At 47.3% G+C, this 22,846-nt stretch overlaps 1 protein-coding gene across 1 annotated transcript in view; it reads left to right on the top strand.

The window, feature by feature from the left end:
- DNAH9 (dynein axonemal heavy chain 9) overlaps window positions 1-22,846 on the top strand; it is a 342,755-nt gene that overhangs the window by 20,828 nt on the left and 299,081 nt on the right. The window contains 7 exon segments of the mRNA XM_047707126.1: window positions 4,271-4,438; window positions 6,067-6,183; window positions 12,444-12,594; window positions 15,219-15,333; window positions 19,378-19,446; window positions 21,026-21,122; window positions 21,124-21,153. Of these exon segments, the coding sequence (XP_047563082.1) occupies window positions 4,271-4,438; window positions 6,067-6,183; window positions 12,444-12,594; window positions 15,219-15,333; window positions 19,378-19,446; window positions 21,026-21,122; window positions 21,124-21,153 (747 nt within the window).

Below are 22,846 nucleotides of genomic sequence, written 5' to 3'. Positions count from 1 at the left end.
GTTGAGAGGGTTCCAAACTGATTTTGTGCCTTTCATTTGCCCTCATACTCTCGATTCTGCCTCTTTGTACCCAGTATCTACTGCCTGATCCCTAACTCTTTTTTTAAAATAAATCTTTTGGGTCAAATTATAAACCACCCCCCTTCCGTGAAAGGGCCTTCTTTCTTTGACTTTATGACTTCCTAAGGAAATACCAAAAATATATAAAATCTTCGCAATTCCAACAGTCAAAATTTAAAGGGGAAAAGAGGGGCTCGGCTGCCTCTTGATTTCCCTCCGTCACCCTGCCTTCCTGTCCGGGGCTCTAGTGCACACACATGCACATGCACACACACCCCACATGGGGCTCCGCTCGTTTTTGTGCCCTCATTGCCCGGAGGTGGCAGACCCTCCCTCTCCTTCCCCCTCCTCCCCTCTCCCCTACTGTTTCTGCCTACAGCCTCTTCCCTACCCACAATGTCCAAAGCAGCTTGGAGAGAACCCTCCTTTCTTTCATGATCAAATTGCTGTAAAGCTGTGATTCACTTGGAGACAAAATGATTTCCTGCTGAGGCTTTATGCGAGGTGATTAGCAGAGGGAGAGGTAATCAGCTGACCTAATGTGCACTGCGCGTTCCTCGGCTCCTTCCACCATCTGCAGCCGCTCCACTGCCTCCTTCTCCCCAACCTAATTGGGGAGGCTTCCCTTTCAGCCGGCCCGAGCATGCGGCCACGTAGGAGACCATTAGCTACATAAGGTCGGCCTCTGTCGAAAGGTAAAGAAAACAGTCTTTCACCCAACGACCTTTCAAGATTTTCATCCATGAATGCCTGCTTTGTGCTCTCCCTTAATGAATTCTGGAGACATTTCTTTTAAGACGGGTGGCGTGACCTCTCCTTCAAGACCAGGCTTGTGTTTGTGGGATTTGGTCATCATTCCCGCTTTCAAGTCCACGCCTCACGAGCCACAGCACAAGTGGAGCCCTGCCCCCTATTGCCGCTGTTAAAGGTTGCTCAGTCATTGCAGAGGACCCAAGCAGCTGGTCTGCCGCCTGGGACCCCATGCTCTTTGGGGGATCCGGCCGGGAGCTATCAGCCCTTGGACCTCTCTTACCCACCATCCTGAGCTAGTGACATCAGCGTGATGGTAATGCATGACAGTGGCCACCGCATATGGAAGTCACACCAAGGCACTTGCCATGTCACGCAGAAGCCCCACTGGCGTGTCAGGGGGTAGCGAACCACGGGAAGGTGAGGTTCATTTAGGGATGTTGGGTGTCTTGCTTGAAGCTGCGTAGCTGGGAAATGGCAGACCAGGGTTGAGGGGGACCCAGGGCCTTTGAGCCCTTGGTCCTAGGATATTTTTAAGCATCAGTTAAGCCTCATATTGGCTTGAATTACCTTTTATCTGTTTTGCGAGGACGTCTAAATAAACGACGGAAAGAACTGGAGTTCAGATATGTTAAGAATCAAAGTCGTAGTCACCATCCCACAATGTCTGTTTCCACAGTTGGGAGACCACTTTCCGCCTGATTCAGGAACCTTCTCTACGACGTCTCTGATGTCAGACTTCTTCTAAATGCCATGCCGTGATGGAGAGCTCACTACCTCTCTTACCGCTCCATTCTATATATAGTCCGGCATTTCTAGGCACGAGACAGTTGTTTTATTAAGTGGAACCACGTGAAATTGCCATTTTGGGTAGGTCAGCAGGGTCAAGTGCAGGATGTGTTACAAGTGCAACCTGCCAGTTGAGGCCAAATCCACTTTTTTGTCCTCTTCCCTCATTTGCCTTATTTCAGCCCTCTGAGTAGGACCACACTGGGGTCTGCCTTCCACTTGACCAAGGCCCTTCAGACACTTAATGGCAGTCTCACCATGCTACTTAATGTGCTTCTCTTCTCTATTTGCTTCTTATTTGCTTATTTGCTTATTTGCTCCAATTGCTCTGGAGTCCCTGGTTTTTAGGTTCTCTGCCGACCTGTCACCATTTCCTGGAGCTGTTGAAGCTAAGTGCGAGTTTACAGATCATACAGTTTTCTATTCAACAAATGTTTCTTCGGTGTCTAGGACTCCCAGGGGCTAAAGATACTGTGGTATTTCTGGGACCCGAGACCATGCTTCAAGTAGGCTTGAGACTAAAATAGTGCATCAAAATACCATCTAGTTTTCTGATGTCATCAAACCTGTCGGGATGCATCTGCCCTTTAACGTGGTTAGAGAGTATTTTCCTAAAAACTGAAATTGAAATTCCACGGAATTAGGAAAGATAAGTACCCAGGTGATATCCCATAGCACAAACACCTTTCTCCTATCACACTGATTACAACTAAGCACTTTTTGAATGATTTGATTTACTACTTAAGTCAATTTCATTTAAATCAAATTCATTTCTGTTTTCCTCCCTTTATGTAAAGTTGAACCGTGTTTTTATTCTTATTTTTTTACTTTTGTTAAGGAGTTTATTTATTTATTTGACAGAGAGAGACACAGCGAGAGAGGGAACACAAGCAGGGGGAGTGGGAGAGGGAGAAGCAGGCTTCCCGCTGAGCAGGGAGGGTGAAGCGGGGCTCGATCCCAGGACTCTGGGATCATGACCTGAGCCAAAGGCAGAAGCTTAACAACTGAGCCACCCAGGCATCCCTGAACCATGTTTTTACATAAAGTCTGCCCCATTTCCCACCATCAGAGGCAAGCAAGAGCCCCTGGTCCAGGTGTAGGTCTTCCTTCTCCATGGCTGGTTCTCTCTGCTTCTCTCCTCCCTGACTCAAGCCGCTTGCTGATGAACACGCCTGAGCATAGCCAAAGACAAGGGTTGTTCGATGGGCAGCTCCAGGCTTCAGGGTGCCCTCCTGGTAACGCAGGGCAAACCAGCCCATCTTAGCACTTCCCGCTGCCCCTGTCTCTGTTGCTGGTCTTGGTGTCCCAGCGAGAGAAAGGAGTCTGGGCAGGCTTTCACTGGGCTGACTGGTCAACCTGCAGCAGTGGCCATTGGCAGCAGGGAGTTCCCGGAGTGGAACCAGGACCCTCTGGGTTTTCTCCCCTGTGACACAACACAGTGTTTCATGTACTTGCCCTTCAATCTCCTTCAGGGTAGAAGACCCCAAAACCACCCAAAGGCCATCATTGTCTCTCTTGTCAAAGACTCGTGCACCTACACTGGAAGTTGTAAGGGGAGAGTCTTGGTTTGTAGGTTCTGTGATTTCAGACCAGAATTCATGAGAGATAAATGCAGTCTGTCATGTTAGCGTGTTCTGGAGGCTCCTGTCAGATGAAGCAGCTTCTGGGGGCTTGGGAGGGGTTCCTGCCCGAGGCTCTGAGCTGTCCACCTGTCCCTTAATTCTGAGCACGGCTGGGACATGGCCATATCAACTACCACAGTGACAGTAATACATATCGTGTATTAAGTGCGTACCAGGCACTGGCCTAAATTCTAAGCCAGCACTGACTTATTTCATTCCCATTATTGCTACCCTGTTACAGATGAAGAAACCCAACACAGAGATGTCACGTGATTGCCCCCGCCACCCACCTGGCCACACGGGGTGCCGTGGCTGCAGACATTTGCAAGAACACCCTGCACTTGACATTTCCTGGCAGGAGTGGGTGCTGGGAGTGGTGGTGTCTCCCCCTTGGCTTGTCCTCGGGACTGTTTGGAGGATCCGCTTTCCGTCAATATCCCCTAAGATTGCTGTCCTTCTAGAACTAGACAACACACTCCATTGAAATGGATTTTTTTTTAAATCAGAAGGAAAGCTACCAATCATGCAAATAATGTTAAGTTTTATTATTTATTCAAGAACACAGAAAGAGTCTGAAGCATAAATTTGATTTTTTTTTGGTTTATGCAAATTTTATTTATGTGTACTTTCTCTTTGCCTTGTTGGTGAGTTTCACCAAGAGTTGTTTCTACCAACCCAATCTAATAATAATGTCCCAATACTAATCACCTTCATATTTTCCTAAGCAACCACCCCCCCCACCCCCCCGGTGATTTCTAGCCCTTCCCAGCACTACTGTGAGTATTATCTGCTGCTGCTACTATTGTTAGTATTTTATTTTATTTTTAACCATTTTATTTATTTATTTGAGAGAGAAGAACAGTGCAAGCAGGGGGAGGGGTAAAGGGAGAGGGAGAAGCAGACTCCCCGCTGAGCAGGGAGCCCGATGAGGGGCTGGATGCCAGGACCCCAAGATCATGACCTGAGCCAAAGGCAGATGCTTAACCACCTGAGCCACCCAGGCACCCCTGTTATTCCCATTTTAACTATTTTGTGCATTGTCCCTGCAGGATCTCCTGAAGACAGCCCTGGATTTCCACCAACTGGGAAAGCTTGAATTTAGTGGCATAAGAGGGAATGCCCTGAGTCGCCAGGTCCAGCAAATGTACGACGGATTTCAAGAGATGTACGGGGTCTTCTCAGAGTCCTCCTATGACTGCTTGGACCCCCAGAGCACGGTGAGGCTTGGAAAGGCTAACTTGCAAGCTTTCTTCTCTTTTTCAGATGCCTCCAGGAGGGAAGGTCTGGGTGTTTACACGCATTTTCCCTGTGTATTTCCTTTGGCCCTGGTTCCAGGGGGAGTCCTCTAGAGGAAGAGAGGGCCAGCGTTGCAGTAGGCAGGATCAAGGACACAGGAGCCCACCTGTCACCTGTAGCCCGGGGACATCTGAGACTTGTGGGTCCAAGCCTGCAGCAGGGAAAAAAGCTGCAGAAGGGCCAGTACAGAAACAGGGAATGGAATGCTGGGAAGGGAGTGGTGAGTTATGGGAAAAGGAATTCCAAGAGTACAGGAGGGGAAGAAGAGAAAGAAATTTAGCAGAAATCTGCTGTGAGCACCTTCCAACAGTGGGGGATTAGTTGGCCAAACCCAGAAAATATCCCTTTCTAAAAATTCCACGAATCTGAAGTATGGGGAAAAAAAAAGTGGGGGGCAGGTAACAAAATAGGATATATACCGTGTGTTTCCTACCAAATGATAAAATAAACGCACCACATCCTACATGCACAGGGAAACACACTACAGTGTTAGTGTGGTTGGGTTTGAGAGGGAGAAAACTGTTATGCTTTTCTATTTCTCTTTGTCTTTTTGTAAGAATATGCATCAGTGTTGTGAAAGCTATAATCATAGGTAATGATTGCACAGATCAGAGCTTTGAGTTAACCAAGTTTCTCAGGAAATTGGTACCTTCTGAGAAGAGAACACACTTGGGGCTGCCCAATAAAATACAATAATTGAGACGTGCTTACCCTCAAAATATATGTATATATTCACTGTTGATCTGAAATTTAAATTGAACTGGGTGTCTTGTAACTTTACTTGCTAAATTTGGCAAAGGGAGGAACAATGGCTAGCTGCTGTCCCTAACCAATTAAAGTGTACTTAGAAGAAATCGTGGGTATTCATTTAATTAGCTTGCTTTTCTTCTAGTGGCCAGATTAGTTTGTTTACACTAAAAAAAAAAATAGGATTTTGAGTCGGGGGCGGAAGGAGCGTAGGTGGTAATGATAGGCTAACCTTGTTGCTGGGGCTGTGCTGCCAGGGTGGACTTTGGGGCGGCTTGAGCTGGCCTTGGGGCTTCAGGAGGTAGGAGAGGAGCCCCGAGAGACAGTGACACAGTGCCAACCTCCCATCTGACTCACTTTACCCTTTTGCCTAGGGTCTAGGAAAACAAAACTGCAATAACAGGGTAATTATCTGCATGGGCAAAAAGTAGGCAATGCCAAGGTGAAGTTTAGAAAGTTACAACAAGGGCGCCTGGGTGGCTCAGTGGGTTAAAGCCTCTGCCTTTGGCTCAGGTCATGATCCTAGGGCCTTGGGATCGAGCCCCGCATCGGGCTCTCTGCTCAGCGGGGAGTCTGCTTCCCCCTCTCTCTCTGCCTGCCTCTCTGCCTGCTTGTGATCTCTGCCTGTCAAATAAATAAATAAATAAAATCTTTAAAAAAAAAAAAGAAAAGAAAGAAAAAGAAAGTTACAACAAATCCTTGGAATAACCAACTCAAGGACAGAGGTTGTAGTAAAGATCATAGTGGGAGTGGACTTGAGGAGATCATGTTTGTCCTTCTGTCCCATGTGACATCTCTTCAGGAATTTGAAAATGACGTGTGTGAATTTAACCAGAGAGTAGAAGATCTTGACCGAAGACTGGGAACTATCTTCAGTCAAGCCTTTGATGATGCCCCCGGTTTGGAGCATGCCTTTAAGGTTTGTGCAGTAGGACGGTGGTGGTAGGGTAGGTAGGGGGGTGCTGTTGTGCTCCAGTCTCTATCCTCCCCCACCCCCCACCCTAGCAGAGGAGGGAAAGGATCCTCTTTCCACTGTTTTGTTCCTTGCAGAGAGCAATTGTTCCTGTCAATCCAGTCGTACTGTGGGTAAACTAGTTAGGGCAAAGGACTGGACAAAACTGGGCTTCTCAGGTTGATTATGAATGCTTTTCTAGAAACACAGCAACATAAAAATGTATTTCAAAAGAGTTATTCCGGAAGTGCCTGGCTGGCTTAGTCAGAAGAGTTTGCAGCTCTTTTTTTCTTTTTTTCCCCACTTTAATATTATTTAATTTCAAGTTAGTTTACATAGTGTATTATTTGTTTTAGGGGTAGGTTTTAGGGGTAGAATTTAGTGATTCATCAGTTGCATATGACACCCAGTGCTCATTACGTCAAGTGCCCTCCTTCATGCCCATCACCCAGTTACCCATCTTCACACCCCCTCCCCTCCAGCAGCCTTCAGTTTGTTTCCTATAGTTAAGAGTCTTCTACGGTTTGTCTCTCTGTTTTCATCTTACTTTAGTCTTCCTTCCCTTCACCTATGTTCATTTGTTTTGTTTCTTAAATGCTGCATATGAGTGAAATCATATTGTATTGTCTTTCTCTGACTGACTTACTTTGCTTAGCATAATACCCGCTAGTTCTGTCCATGTCGTTGCAAGTGGTAAGATTTCGTTTTTTGACGGCTGAGTAATATTCCAGTGTGTGTGTGTGTGTGTGTGCGCGCGCGTACACATGCGTACGCACATATCTTCTTATCCCTTCATTTGTCCATGGACATCAGGGCTCTTTCCATAGTTTGGCTATTGTGGACATTGCTGCTATAAACATTCGGGTACACGTGCCCCTTCAGGTCACTACATTTGTATCTTTGGGTTAAATACACAATTGCTGGGTCATAGGGTAGCTCTGTTATCAACTTTTGAGAAACCTCCACACTGTTTTCCAGAGTGGCTGCACCAGCTTGCCTTCCTACCAGCTATGTAAGAGGGTTCCCCGTTCTCCACATCCTAGCCAACATCTGTTGTTTCCTGACTTGTTAATTTTGGCCATTCTGACTGGTGTGAAGTGGTATCTCATTGTGGTTTTGATTTCTATTTCCCTGATGCCAAGTGATATGGAGCACTTTTTAATGTGTCTGTTGGCCATCTGGATGTCTTCTTTGGAGAAATATCTGTTCATGTCTTCTGCCCATTTCTTGACTGGATTTTTTTTTTTTTTTTTTTTTTTTTGCTTTTTGGGTGTTGTGTTTGATGAATTCTTTACAGATTTTGGATACCAGCCCTTCATCTGATAAGACATTTGCAAATATCTTCTCCTGTTCTATAGGTTGCTTTTTAGTTTTGTTGATTGTTGCCTTTGCTGTGCAGAAGTTTTTATCTGGATGAAGTCCCAATAGTTCATTTTTGCTTTTGTTTCCCTTGCTTTTGGAGACATGTCTAGTAAGAAGTTGCTGCGGTTGAGGTCAAGGAGGTTACTAGGTTCTCCTCTAGGATTTTAACGAATTCCTGTCCCACGTTTAGGTCTTTCGTCCATTTGCGTTTATTTTTATGTATGGTGTAAGACAGTGGTCCAGTTTCATTCCTCTGCATGTGGCTACCCAATTTTCCCAACACCGTTTGTTCAAGAGAGACTTTTTTCCATCAGATTCTTTCTTGCTTTGCTGAAGATTAGTTGACCATACAATTGAGGGTCCATTTCTGTATTCTCTACTCTGTCCCCTGGATCTGTTTTTGTGCCAATATGATACTGTCTTGATGACTACAGCTTTGTAATAGAGCTTGAAGCCCAGAATTGTGATGCCACCAGCTTTGGTTTTCTTTTTCAACATTCCTTTGGCTCTTTGGGTCTTTTCTGGTTTCATAGAAATTTTAGAATTGTTTGTTCCAGCTCTGTGAAAAATGCTGGTGTTATTTTGATAGGGATTGCTTTGAGTGTGTAGATTGGTTCAGGTAGTACGGACATTTTAACAATGTTTGTTCTTCCAATTCACGAGCATGGAATGTTTTTCTATCTCTTTGTGTCTTCCTCAATTTCTTTCATAAGTGTTCTGTAGTTTTCAGAGCACAGATCTTTTACTACTTTGGTTAGGTTTATTCCTAGCTGTCTTATGCTTTTGGGTGCAATTGTAAAGGGGATCAATTCCTTGATTTCTCTCTCTGATGCTTCTTTGTTGGTGTACAGAAATGCAGCAGACTTCTGTGCTTTGATTTTATATCCTGCAACTTTGCAGAATTCCTTTATCAGTTCTAGCAATTTTTTGGTGGAGTCTTTCAGGTTTTCTGCATAGGGTATCATATTGTCTCCAAAGAATGAAAATTCAACTAGTTATTTGCCTATCAGGATTTTATTTTTTATTTTATAATTTTTTATTTCTTTTTGTTGTCTGGCTTATTGCTGGTGCTGGGACCTCTAGTACTATGTTGTACAGCAGTGGTGAGAGTGGACATCTCTGTCATGTTCCTGATCTTAGGGGAAAACTCTCAGTTTTTCCCATTGAGAAGGGTATTCACTGTGGGTCTTTTTAATATGACGTTTACGATGTTGAGGTATGTTTCCTCCACCCCTACGTTGTTGAGGGTTTTGATCAAGAAAGGAGGCTCTATTTTGTCAAATGCTTTTTCTGCATCTATTGAGAGGATCATATGGTTCTTGTTCTTTCTTTTGTTAATGTGTTGTATCACATTGATTGATTTGCGGATGTTGAACCACCCTTGCAGCCCAGGAATAAATCCCACTTGGTCGTGGTGAATAATCCTTTAAGTGTACTGTTGGATCTGATTGATTAATATCTTGTTGAGAATTTTGGCATCCCTGTTCATTAGGGATATTGGTCTCTGTAATTCTCCTTTTCAGTGAGGTATTTGTCTGGTTTTAGAGTCAAGGTAATACTGACCTCATAGAATGAGTTTGGAAGTTTTCCTTCCATTTAATTTTTTGGAACAGTTTCAGAAGAATAAGTATTAAATCTTCTTTAAATGTTTGATAGAATTCCCCTAGAAAGCCATCTGGCCCTGGTCTCCTGTTTGTTGGGAGATTTTCGATGACTGATTCAATTTCTTTGCTGGTTATGGGTCTGTTTAGATTTTTCTATTTCTTCCTGTTTCAGTTTTGGTAGTTTATATGTTTCTAGGAATTTATCTATTTCTTCCAGATTGCCTAATTTGTTGGCATATAATTGCTCATAATATTCTCTTCTAATTGTTTATATTTTTGCAGTGTTGGTGTGATCTCTCCTCTTTCATTCAGGATTTTATTTATTTGGGTCCTTTCTCTTTTCTTTTTCATAAGTCTGGCTAGGGGTTTTTCAATTTTATTAATTCTTTTTTTTTTTTTGATAGACAGAAATCACAAGGAGGCAGAGAGGCAGGCAGAGAGAGAGGAGGAAGCAGGCTCCCCGCTGAGCAGAGAGCCCGATGCGGGGCTCGATCCCAGGACCCTGGGACCATGACCTGAGCCGAAGGCAGAAGCTTTAACCCACTGAGCCACCCAGGCGCCCCAATTTTGTAATTCTTTCAAGAACCTGTTCCTAGTTCTGTTGATCTGCTCTACTGTTCTGTTTGATTTCTATATCATTGATTTCTTCTCTAATCTCATTATTTCCCTTCTCCTGCTGGGCTTAAGCTTTATCTGCTGTTCTTTTTCCAGCTCCTTAGGTGTAAGATAGGTTGTATATTTGAGACTTTCTTCCTTCTTGGGAAAGGCCTGTATTGCAGAACACTTCCTTCTTAGGACAACCTTTGCTGGATCTCAGATATTTTGGACTGTCATGTTTTCGTTTTCATTTGCTCCCATGTATTTTTTAAATTCTTCTTTAATTTCCTGGTTGACCCATTCATTCTTTAGTAGGATGCTCTTTAACCTCCATGTTTTTGTGGTCCTTCCAAATTTTTCCTTGGGGTTGACTTCACATTTCATTGTGTTGTGGTCTGAAAATATGCATGGTATGACCTCAATCTTTTTGTATCATTGAGTCTTGATTTGTGACCCAGTGCATGATCTATTCTGGGAATGTTCCATGTGCACTCGAAAAGAATGTGTGGTCTGCTGCTTTAGGATGAAATGCTCTGAATTTATCTGTGAAGTCTCTATGGTCCAATGTGTCATTCAAAGCCCTTGTTTCCATGTTGAAATTCTGTATAGATGATCTGTCCATTGCTGTGAGGAGGGTGTTAAATGCCCTACTGTTATTGTATTATCATCTATAAGTTTCTTTAAGTTTGTTACTCATTGACTTTATATTTGGCTGCTCCCAAGTTAGGGACATAGATATTTACAATCGTTAGATATTCTTATTGGATGGAACCCTTTATTATGACATCATGTCCTTCTTCATCTCTTATTACAGTCTTTGGCTTAAATCTAGTTTGTCTGATATAAGTGGGGTTCCTCCAGCTTTCTTTTGATGTCCATCAGCATGATAAGTGATTCTCCACCCCCTTACTTTCGATCTAGAGGAGTCTTTGAGTCTAAAAGGAGCCTCTTGTAAGCAACATATCGATGGGTCTTAATTTTTTTTTTATCCATTCTGATACCCTGTGTCTTTTGATTAGAGAATTTAGGCCACTTACACTCAGAGTAGTTATTGAAAGATATGAATTTAGTGCCATTTTATTACCTATAAAGTTGCTATTCCTGTAGATTGTCTCTGTTCCTTTCTAGTATTTGTTACTTTTGGTTTCTCTTTCCCACAGGAGAGCATGCGACTCTTGATCTTGGGGTCATGGGTTTGAGCCCCTTGTCGGGTGTAGAGATTACTTAAATAAATTTTTTAAGGGTTTCTTCTGGAATGCTTTCTTTGGGCCTTATCATTAGGGTGGCCATTAAAAGTGGAGAAGTCTACTGTGGTTGCCACCCTGAATCCTTGACTCTGTTGCCACCATGCTATTAACCAGTGCTGCCCAGTTGATTCAAGCTGAACCAAACCCTGTGAGTAACTGGTTATAGGAATCAGCTAGCATTGTAGCAACTAGAATGAGAAGACTCTACCCTTGCCCTCCATTGCAGGGCAGGAGCAAGATGGAAGAATAGGGAGGTGGCTTCGGATGAGGAGTACACAAATGGCAGCATACTAAGAATTCTGACTGAGACATATCAGGTGACATGACACTTTCATAGTGCATGATCAACCTTCTATAAACTACAAAGGAACTCACTCTGTAAAGGCTTAAGGATTAGAACCTGGACTGGTCAGTGGCAGTTACCAGGAGACAGCTTTTGGCTCAGTGGAGGAGAGAGATTTCTGAAAGCTATTAAAAGGTGGAATGGACTTCCTTGAGAAGTGGATAAGTTTCCAGTCACTAGAAATGTCCTCAGATAGCTTTAATGACTGGTGGGACAATCGTAGAAGAGGCTCAAACCTCAGAAGGGTGAGTCTGCGCTATCCTAGGATACCAGGTAACCCAGCATGCCAGGCTTCGTTAGCCACTGAGTACAGATACACACAACCTTTTATAAATAGTGCGGCTCCCTACCTCGTATGGGAACACTAGTAGGATTCCTTTCCAAGCATTTGAAGTCATTCCAGAAAGTACTTCCAGAATTCATTCTCTCTGAAACTTTTTTCTTGCTCCCACCCTCAGATTTTAGCCTTCCACATTCTCCCCAATACCCAGCCTGCTTAGCTTCTTCATCTCATCTCCATCTTCACCCTCCACCTCTATTTTACTTCTTCTTCTTCTTTTTTTTTTTTTTTTTCCAATGGAGAACTTCACCTTTCTGACATCTTTAGTTTTCTCTTTGTTTGGTCCTTTACTCAGAGTCTCTTGACACATCCGAGTTCAGCATCTAAATTAGCGGACAGGACTCCTTCCCCATTAGAAACAAAGGAGAGGGGGGCCTCGGTGGCTCAGTCAGTTAAGCGTCTGATTTCAGTTCAGGTCATGATCTCAGGGTCCTGGGGTCAAGCCCCATGTTGGACTTCCTGCTTCTCCCTCTCTCTCTGCCCCTCCCCACTTTGGACACACACACTCTCTCTCTGTCAAATAAATAAATAAAATATTTTTCTAAAAAGGTAAAGAGAGGGGGGCCACACTATCACTCTCAACCCATTCGTAATTATAGATACAGTCACAATAACAATTTTTGATCCTCTTCTGTTGGCGGCTATATGAAGGAAAAGCCAAGACACAGGATGTATGTAGCCTTAGAAAGGCTGATTCCGTGACTACTTCTTTTTCTCTCTCTGCCTCTCTGCAGCTGCTGGACATTTCAGGGAAACTCCTGGAAAGACCGCTTATAGCACAGGATGCTTCTGAAAAATACTTGCTGCTCATCCAAATGTTCATCAAAGACCTGGATACGGTGAGGGCCATCTACAGTCAGCACGTCCAGGAGGAGGCAGAACATGGTAGGTCTGTTGGCTGCAGATTTGGATGGGGACACTTGTGTTACCAGGAAGGGTGCAACTCACTCCGCTTCTATCTGTGAAATGGCCACGAGGGAATCCCTGATATTCTCCAAGAAAACAAAGCACAACCTTCTTGCTTGAAATTTCGGACCGTCTCAGGTCATTGTAGTATTCACGGAACTGTGCATTTCCTTGTGTCCGGGGCTGAGACTGGTGGTGGACCCAGAGCAGTGAGGTCTTGCCTGCCTCTGGTGGAGAGCTTAGCATGATGTAGGAGTTGACCCTCGGTTAGTGTTGCCAATGCTGCTTCATCTCCGACATACTTCAGTTCCATGGTAGATCTTTATACGCCCAAGGAAGGTTTCTGATCCCTTCCAAGGCCATAGCAGCCATGCTTCTGGAGGAAGGAACAGCAGGAGCCCAACAGAGGACGACATCATGCCGAGGTGTGATTTCTCCATTTTTATGGCAGTTCTTAGAGGCCCTGTACTTATGTGGTTGAAAGTCAAACACAAGTCCAGTTCAGCTCTACAAACATTTATCGAGTCCTTGCTAGTGCGTGACACAGTTGTGGGCACTTATAAGGATAAGCAGGCCAGGATGAGGGATAAAGGAATTATCCTGGAAGGTGGTTCTTCAGGAACACACCGGATATGAGTGATATTAACAAGAACACGGAGCAGAACAGAGTAGTGTTCAACTTGCCCCATGAAGAACCATAATGACATAGATGCTTGTGGCTGGGAGAATCCGAGGGAGCACGTGTGGCCTAGGGTGGCCTTGGCTGAGCCCTGCAAGGCTGGGGGCGTGGATGGCCAGGGAGAAGTGGTGAAGGCCTCTGAACAGAGGACGAAGGAGAGGATGTGGAAGGGTGACCAGTCCAGCCTGCCCATGGCTGAAAAGGTGTGTGAAGGGAGATTAGGTTAGCCATGGATTTGGGGGTCAGATTTAGGAATCTGGAACTCATTATTCAGGCACCAGAAAATTCAAGGTTTTTAAGCAAGAGTAGGAGCAGGATCACTCTGTGGATAACAGGTTTTCTATGCGAAATCATTAAGAAATGCTTCCAGGTAGGAGATCATTCCCAGCAGATCTGTAGGGCCATGGTCATACCTTCTTCCGGTCAGATGCAGAATTTGAAAGTTCACATGCCTTCCGAGGCCTTGTTAGTTTTCTACTGCTGCCCAGTGAATTATTGTGATGTCTGTGGCTTAAAGAAAGCAATACCCATCTTTTGGCTCATAGTTCTGTAGGTCAGAGCCCAGCTTGATGTGCCTTATTCTCCACCCAGAGGGCCCCAGGGCTGAAATCAAAGAGTCAGGAGGCCAAGTTCTCATCAGGAGGCTTTGTGGGGGGGAAATCCATTTTCCAGTTCCTTTTTTTGGGAGAATCCAATTCCTTGTGACTGTCGATCTGAGTTCTGCCACTCCTCATTGGCTGCCAGGCAGGGGCCGGTGTAGGGGGGCGGTCACTTAATGACTGAAAGCCAGCCAGTCCCCTTCCTTATGTGTGGCCTGGCTGTATGATGGCCTCCATCCTCAAGCCAGTAGTGGCACACTGAGTCCTTCTCATGCTTCCAATCCCTGACTTCTCCTCCTGCCAGCAACCAGAGAAAACGCTCTTTTAGAGGACTCACCTGATTAAGTCAGGCCCACCTGCAATCATTTCCCTTTTGCTCTCTAACATATCATCACAGGAGTGCTTTCTCATTGTAGCCAGTTTCTCGCCACAGTAACGAGAAGAGGATTATGCAAGCGTGAGGGTCGTTGGTGTCATTGTAGAATTTTTCCTGCTGTGGAGGTCAGGCAGAAAGTGACTCTAACAGATCTGGGTTGGGTCTACATCAAGGAGCAGTGGGGTCTGTGGCAAAATAAAGAGACCACTATTCAGCTCAGGTTGCTAGTTAGAAGCAGTGGCTGGTTCTCACCAAATGTTCTAACTGAGATTAAAAAAAGAAAATCTAATCTTGTTCAATCCTGACAACTAATTATGAGCAAAGAAGCCCACAGCACGGACTAAAGTCAGACTATCCAGACTGTGCTAACTCTGGTCAAGCTCACAGTCCAGGTGGCCTGTCTCCTAACCTTAGTGAATTCTCAGAGAAACTGTGGAAATGAAGATGGGAAGATATCATTCCCATTTTATAGGTGGGAAAAAAAAAACTGAGGCCCCAAGAGATCACATTCCCTGTTGAAGGCCAGGGTTTTCAGCCCTGAATGTACAATTGAATTCCTCTCCAGAGCTTTTGAAAATACAGACCACCTGGCCCCACCCAGATTTCTTAAATCAGAAAGGTGAAGGCCTGTCCGAGGCTCAGTAGTTCTAAAGAGCCCCACAGGTGCAGCTGATTGCACGAAGCCAGGTAGAAAATCATTGGTGTGGAGCCAGAAAGCCAGTGAGCAGCACAGCTGGGCTGGGCACCCCTGTCCTCTGACTGCATTTAATGTTCTCCCCAAGGCCACCCCTCCATACCACTGAGCCTACATGGCCATCTCCCAGGACTCCCCACTCTCAGTGTGAGTGCAGGGTGACATTAGCACGTGAGGCAGGGTACTTGGGGGCAGGTATTCCCAGGCAGGGCTGGGGCCACGGCCTTACTCATTCCGCCTGTGCCGTGTCCCCAGGGTTCTCCTCAGTGCACAAGAACATGCCCACTGTGGCCGGGGGTCTCTGCTGGGCACGGGAGCTGAGACAGCGGATCCAGGAGCCCTATGCCATCTTCAGACGCATCACCCATCTGTAAGTAAACTGGTTTCCTGGAAGGCGGGCTCGGTTTCGGGTTCAGCTCCTGCTCTAGAATTTTGAGTGTTGGGAGGAACACAACTTACTCAGCTCAGGCATGAAAATCGCCTTCATTTCTTTGCATCCTCAAGCAACAGACCAGCATTTCAGTCCATCTGGGCTATAACACAGAATACCACAGGCTGGGTGGTCTGCAAACAGGAGTAATGCTTCACAGGGCTCTGGAGGCTGGGAAGGTCCAAGGTCACGGTCTTCTCACTGTGTCCTCCTCTCCCTTCCGAGGGCTCCCCCCCGCCCCGTGGCCTCACCACCCCCAGAAGGCCCCGTCTCCTAATACCATCCCATTGGGGGGTAAGATTGCAGCATGAATTTTGGGGTGAGGGGGTATAAACATTTGGGAGTGAGATTGATACGTTTGGACTGACAGGGGGACCCCTGGTGTCAGCTGAGACTTAAAGGATGACTGGCTGCCTCTTCCTGTTCCACGAGATCAGTCTGTAGAGGTAAATGAGTCAGGGTTTTTCCAGCTCCATGGGATTCTACGGGGATGTCTCTGCCACAGCATCTCCCCACCACTAAGGTGGCTGGAAAAGAACGAAGCCCAGAGTTTCCTAAAGCGTGGTGTAAGGACTTTGTCTATTAGTGTACCCAGGGCTCTGGTCCAGTGCAGATTCCCAGGCCTTGCCTCCCGTGCTGGAATCCGAATCTGGAAGCAGGGTGGGGCCCTTGAATCCCCGTCCTGAGCAGGCTCCCCACTGCGATTCCACGGCTGACCAGGTTTGGTGGGACCCATTGGCCTGCCGCTCAGCCGAACCTGGAAGCCGAGCTAGAGACAGAGGCCCCTCCGCTGCTAGAAGCGAGAGACAGAACTGTTTGTGGGATCATGTTCAGGATGCTTCCAGGAAGGCAGTCTCTCTCTGACCCCTCTTTACAGAGAACCACGTTGAGGGCACTGGAGGGGCAAACCAAAACAAAGGGTTTGTCAGGGAGACTGTCCTCACAGGGGTTTCTGGCGCTAGGTAGAGCTTTAGAGACAGTCTGGCACAGGGGGTGAGGCTGCATGCTTTCAGAGGCCCCGAAGATGATGCCAGGCAGCCAGGATGGGCTCCAACGGGGGTCACCGCTGCCCCATCCAGTGCTGCCCAGCGGAAAAGCAGGACTCAGTATGAGCCAAATGCTGACACCGGGGGAAGCTGAAAATCTGGATGGGGATATAAAGTGGCCAACTTCAGAATGAGCCAGTGCCCCCTTTCCCTAACTCCGCACAGATCAGATAAACAGGCCTGCAGGTCATGTGGGCCCAGCAGGCAATCCATTTGCAACGTGTGCTGCAGCCTGAGCTAGCTGAGCTCTTTGTTTTGCAAAGGAAGAAACTGAGGGGAGACAGAACAGAGGCCACAGGCCTACCGCCCCAGAGAAAGTCCAGAAAGGACTGGAACGGTGTGGGGCTCAAGAGTCCCAGGCCAGAGGTCCTCCCAGGGAGTCCCCAGCCAGGGGAAGCTTGGCCCCCATGCTGCTGAGCCCTCATCTTCTCAGACCCGCCTGTGGATGTGGGCCCGCCCAAGGGAGGGCATGACCTTGGGCTAGGAGCTCTGTTAGGCTGCAGCTGTGTCCCAGGAGGCAGGTGGCTAGGCTTTATCAGCAGCAAACATCCGTGGCCACGGGGGATGGGAGGGTGGTTTACACTGCCTGGGCCAGGGGGATCTGAATGGCACCCCAGCGCGTCCCCCATGGTTCCCCTGAAAAGTCCCATTTGTTTAAAAATGAATTCACATCCGTACTGTTCCCTACCATATACACCTGACCCTTGAACAACACGGGTCTGAGCTGCGTGGGTTCACTTACACCTAGATTTCTTTTCCTTTCCTTTCTTTTTTACCCCCTCAAAGTTTCCTTGTTTCCATTTGGTCCAGGGCTTGGGCAAGGGCTCCAGGGCGGTTACAAGCTGCCTAGTGGCTTCAGGGAGACACAGACTCAGGCAAGGGGGATGCCAGAGGGACCCCTCAGGGGCCACTAGGCTCTGGAGGCTCCTCCTTGTGCTTGAGAATGAGCCTTTCAAAGGGGAAGAGCCACCTGTCCAGCCCAGCCTGGGGGCGGCCGGCCTGCAGAGATGCGACAGGTGCGCACCGGGGTCTTGAGAAGTTTCACCTGCTCATCTAGGAAGCGGTCCTCTGGGAATCACAGATGTAGGGCCTGCGCGGGCAGAACCCAGGGCCAGCTGACCCGGAAGGACCTGGTTCAGCGTCTCGTCCCCCTCTCGGCAGCTTCCGTGGCATCCTAGGTCTCACCGCTCCCATCATGGGAGGCCTTCCCCGTGTTCGGGGAGAGGCCCAGCTGCTGCTCTGGTGTTGCAACTTCAAGAAACAAAGGACGCCCTTACCCTTTCATGGCCAGAAGAAATGGCCCAGCCCTCCAGGAGCACATCATTGAAGTAGAAGCCTGGAGGGAGGGAGGTGTAGGTGATCTGCAGGTACAGCTGACCAGGCGGCTGACCGTGGCCTCCCCCTCCTTGATGCAATAAATCTGATGAACCTGGGAGCTCATGGTTGGTCAGCAGGAAGGAGCTGAGCTTAGAAGACGGTGTTGGCTGGTCCTAGAGGCGGGGGATGGCTGAGAAGATGGTTTCAAACTTGCAGCGCAGCTGGGAAAGAGGTCAGAGAGGGCTGGGAGGCTGGAAGGAGGGTTGACGCCTGGTCTGTCCCCTGCACACACCGCCGGAGCAGGAGATGGATCCGGGGGCCACTGGCCCAGATGGAGTTTTTATAGTGCTGTAAATGTATTTTCTTTTCCTTATGATTTTCTTAATGCTTTCCTCTGCCTAGTTTCCTTTATTATAAGCATACAGTACATAAGGCATGTCATGTGGTAAATATGCCTTCATTGGCTGTTTATGTTCTTGGGAAGACTTCTGGCCAACAGTAGCTCTTAGTAGTTTGGTTTTTAGGAAGTCACAAGTTCTGTGCCAGATCTTTGACTGCAGGGGGGTCGGCATCCCCGTTGTTCAAGGGCCAGCTGTATATACAAATGGGTTCCTAAAATGTTTTCCAGTCCTCACCAGGAAGGGAAGTAGAACCTAGGGGGAATTTGCCCTTGCCCCGTGACTTACCAAACTTCCAGGCACCGCTGTGGGGAACCGTTGTCCCCTCAGGCCTCCTCCTCCTCCAGAAACAAAAGTGAGATGGGGTGAGGAGGCTTGCAGAAATCCCACAGTGAGGGGAGGAGGGCTGGGGGGAGCCAGTCCACCTAGTCTGAAGCCCTTTCCACGTCTGTGACAGACGTATCTGCTCATTCACCAGGGAAGGGAACTAAGCAACTGGGAGGGGAAAAAAAAAAAAAAAAGCCCTTCAGGAAATCCAGAGTTTCTGTGCAGGCGTGAGGGCTTACACGGAAAGCTCGGAAGATCTGGTGAAGAAACTTTGTGTTGGTTTAAAGCCCAAATGGGTTTTCATAAAAATCTTTGCAAGAAGCTGCCTCATTTTGCTAGCAGAACCCACAGGGTTCCTGGGAAGGTTCTGAAAAGCGCAGGTGCTTCACCCATTCCCCAGAAGCTGGTCTCTATTTCCTGTTGCAAAGGAGCATCAAAACCAGCTAACAGTGTATACACACATACACACACATAACATTGTTTAATGTTATCTAGTTTGTTACAGTGTTGCAATGCATAATATTATAGACAGTTTTTCTTCCTTAAATACAGAAAACTGGGTAGAGCATTTTCCTGTCATGTCTCAGCTTCCCTTTTATTCAGATTTCGGATGGACTTCACTTACCCACATGTGACTGGCTGGGCTAGGGCTGGCGGGTGGCTGCCTTCCTCCCTCCCTGTCACCTGGGGGGCCCACCCTCATCTCTGGAAGTGCAGGTGCCCTCTAGTGGCTGGTGGGAGCTGTTGGCGTAGAGGGAGGCCGGCTCTCTGAGGGGTGTTTGGAGACCAGCCCACGAAGCCGTTCAGTCTGTTCTTTGTAGGCTGCAGTTTGTAACTTGGATCATTATTTTGACTTCTGAATCGATGCCATTTCTTCTTCTCTTTTGTGGGGGCAGTTGCATGGACTCTGCCGAAGGAAAGCGAATGACCCAGAAATACGAAGATATGCTCTCGCTGCTGGAAAAGTAAGCGGCTTCTGGGATCGCGTTGTTCTGCAAATGGCATAGCCCCCACCATGCCTTTGTGGTTCCCGGTTTGTGCAGATTACCCCCCCCCTTCCCCCGCCCCCATGGCTGCCAAATGCCAGTCTGTGTCTCAGGATGGAACCCGATGGCGGTGAGTACAGTGCTGCTGGGCCACCAACACAGGGCCTCTGGGGAATGCAGCTCCGTGGCCCTAATGGACCCTCTCCAGGGTAGTGTTGCTGGGAGCGTGACCTTGGCAGAGCTAGAGGAAGTAGGGCGCTCCTCGCTGCACCTTGAGATCAGTGTCGCAGAAAACCACAGCAGCTGCTCGCTGAGTGGAAAGCAACAGTTTGTCCTGCAGAAAGAGAAGATGAGTTTTAGAAATACTTACTGGGCCCTTTAGGAGAAAACACAAGAATGACCATGTGCCCAGACTCCTAGTTATTCCTGCTTTAAAGTGGCAGTGAATCTTCTGTGGGCACAGTTCCAGCTGCCCACACTGCCACGTGGTTAGCAAATCCCAAATCAAGGATGTTGGCTCATCCCCTGACTGGGGGGCGGGCTTTCAGTGCCTCCCCACCCCCACCCACTGTCTCTAAGCACCCCCTGTGGCCTTTGCCTCCCTCTCCAGCCTTGTCCCTGCCCCTTCTGGACTGAGGGGTTCCCGGATCCCAGGCCACTCTTTCTCACCTCTGCTGGGAGCAATCATTTCACTGCCCTACCTCTACTCCTCCGAGAGTCCGTCAAGCCTCAACGCGGCCCCTCTTCCACGAAGCCTTCCCGGTATTCTCCACATCACCACTCAGCCCACCGTTGGATACCTCCTGTCCTGTCCATCTCTCCAGGACTGTGCTTCCGTATTTCCTGCTTAGCCGTGTTCCACAGCATTAGCAGCACTGACTGTGCAGTGTTTCTTCATCGTATTGACCCTCCAGCCCAGCGCGGGGGAGGGGCTCATTCAGCGTGTAACGACCCAGCCACAGGCACCTTGAGCTTCTTGAAGATCAGTGTGAGAGCAAATCTTAGCCAGTGACTTCTTCCAGCAGTTAATGAGACCAATCACAACTCCCATTACACCCTGCAAAGACTGCAGGGAGCCTTTCTTTCTGCTCTCCTTTGATTTAAACTGGGCCACCTTTTGAAATGAGGTGATACCTGCAGGAGCTACCAGGCTGAGCCACTGAATCTAACTTAAGAACGGATTGAGGGAAGGACACCTGGGTGGCTCAGTGTAGCATCTGCCTTCAGCTCCAGTCAAGATCTCAGGGTCCTGGGATTGAGTCCCCCATCCAGCTCCCCACTCAGCAGGGAGTCTTCTTCTCCCTCTGCCCCTCCACCCCAACTTGTGCACGCATGCGTGCATGTACTCACCACCCCCCATAAACAAAAATCTTTAAAAAATAAAAAAACAGATTCCAGTGTTTTACCAATAGTATCTTCAGTTCATGATACACATGTGCACACATTCACATGTAGGTATCTGGGCTATATATATGTTAAGATATCTCTGTCTTCACTAGGACTTTGCCAGGTGCTGGGAGAGTGTGTAAGAGGTGGCTGTTCTCTCTGGTTCTGGCAGGTATGAGACGAGACTTTATGAGGACTGGTGTCAGACCGTGTCAGAGAAGTCACAGTACAATCTCTCCCGGCCACTCCTGAAACGTGACCCGGAGACGAAAACAGATCACTGTCAACTTTAATGCACAGGTAAGTCAGGCAGCAGAAATTGGGTTCTGGCTGATTTCCAAAGCAAAAAAGGCTTTTGATAAGAATATGCAGAAGCCGTTGAGAATTTCCACCCTGGATCTCTTACTGGGGATGAATGCTCCAGTGCCGTGTTTTTTCAGGTTGTCTGATGGCCGCCTTTCTTTCCCATGGTTGGCCAGTAGATTTGTGTTGATTTTGCACAACAGAAGATATCACAAAAGAACTTTTTAAACTTTCCTGTGTGTGTGATAACAGTTTACAATGAACTTGCCTTTCCACACAAAGTTAGAATGGCAGTTACACTCAAGATGAACTCACCCAGAACTTTAAATATCCTAGTCTACATAGACGCTACCTAGAATTCCAGAGGTATATTTAAACAGGTAATAGATACTGCTCCCCATCTTTGGGCAGATGGGGTAACAGCATTACCAGGTAGTACCAGACAGAGCAGACAGCACCTATCTTGAATGCATGTTCCACATGAAGGCAATTGACTAGACGCTGGAGGGCCAACCCAGTGTAAGACCCCATTCCCACCCTCAAGGAACCCAGCTAGTTGGAAGCTAGAACCTCAACATGCAAAGATGTATCTTTATTAGATCATTTTGCCCCCCCCCCCACCGGGAGATACTTTGGGTTGTCAAACATGGAGCAGATGTCAATGGCATGGGGTGAGTAGATTCTAAGAATGCTGCTCAACTCCCTAACAATGCCCAGGATAGCACCCCACAACCAAGAGTGTTTGTCTGAAAATGTCAGTTGTGCTGAGGTTGAGAGATCCTGCTCCAGGTGATCAGAAGGGCAGAAGACCTTCATGTGGCATCTTTCATGAAAGCCAAAAGCTAGCCCATATCAGGAAGTATATCAGAAAAAAATTTTTGCAAAAGTATAGGCTGCATTGAGCTAAAAGCAATTGCCTACTTCTGTCTCAGTGGCATGTTCTCCAGGAATGCACGGAGAGAGCCGGAAACGGAGTTCATAGGATATGAGTGTCTTTTGAGAAAATTACAGTTTAAGTAGAATATCAATTCCGACTGGAATAAAAGTCAGCAAAGGGAGTTGGAGGGTCTGTTTCTTCACTTTGGTATGACACAAGCCTGACATTTAAATCATTGAACTCCTGGGCATAATTTTATCAGCAGGCACTCTGAGCGGTGTTGAATGTTAAATGCCCAAAGTGAGGAGTTTCTGGATTACCAACTAGGCCACGGTCTAGATGTTGTTAACTGTAGGAATGAAGCCCTCAGGATGAGATGATGTTGAGAATGGACCATGCCTCCCCCGTAGACTCCAGAGCAAGGGCTCTCTCTGCCCCAGTGCACAGCATGTAGTAGGTGCTTTATAGGTGTTCATAGGTGAGAGGAGGAAGGGGTGGGGAGGAAAGAAGGGAGGGAAAGGGGAGAGGGAATTAATACCTGACTTATAAAGTGAGTCAGGGGGAGACAACAAATGCATAAGTCAAAGAAGAGCCGTGAACATCCCTTAGCTCCAGCTTCGAGCAGTGGGACAATGGCTATGTTAGTAAGAGTGAATAGAGGTACATGACCAGATTTGCCCCTTTGGGGGCCAGGATAGTAATTATATGGGGAAAAATGTATTTTTTAAAGATTTATTTATTTGACAGAGATCACAAGTAGGCAGAGAGACAGGCAGAGAGGGAGGAGGAAGCAGGCTCCCTGCTGAGCGGAGA

This window comes from Lutra lutra, chromosome 16, assembly GCF_902655055.1.
Source record: "Lutra lutra chromosome 16, mLutLut1.2, whole genome shotgun sequence".
Taxonomy (NCBI): domain Eukaryota; kingdom Metazoa; phylum Chordata; class Mammalia; order Carnivora; family Mustelidae; genus Lutra; species Lutra lutra.
This window is presented reverse-complemented; position numbering and strand designations above follow the sequence as displayed.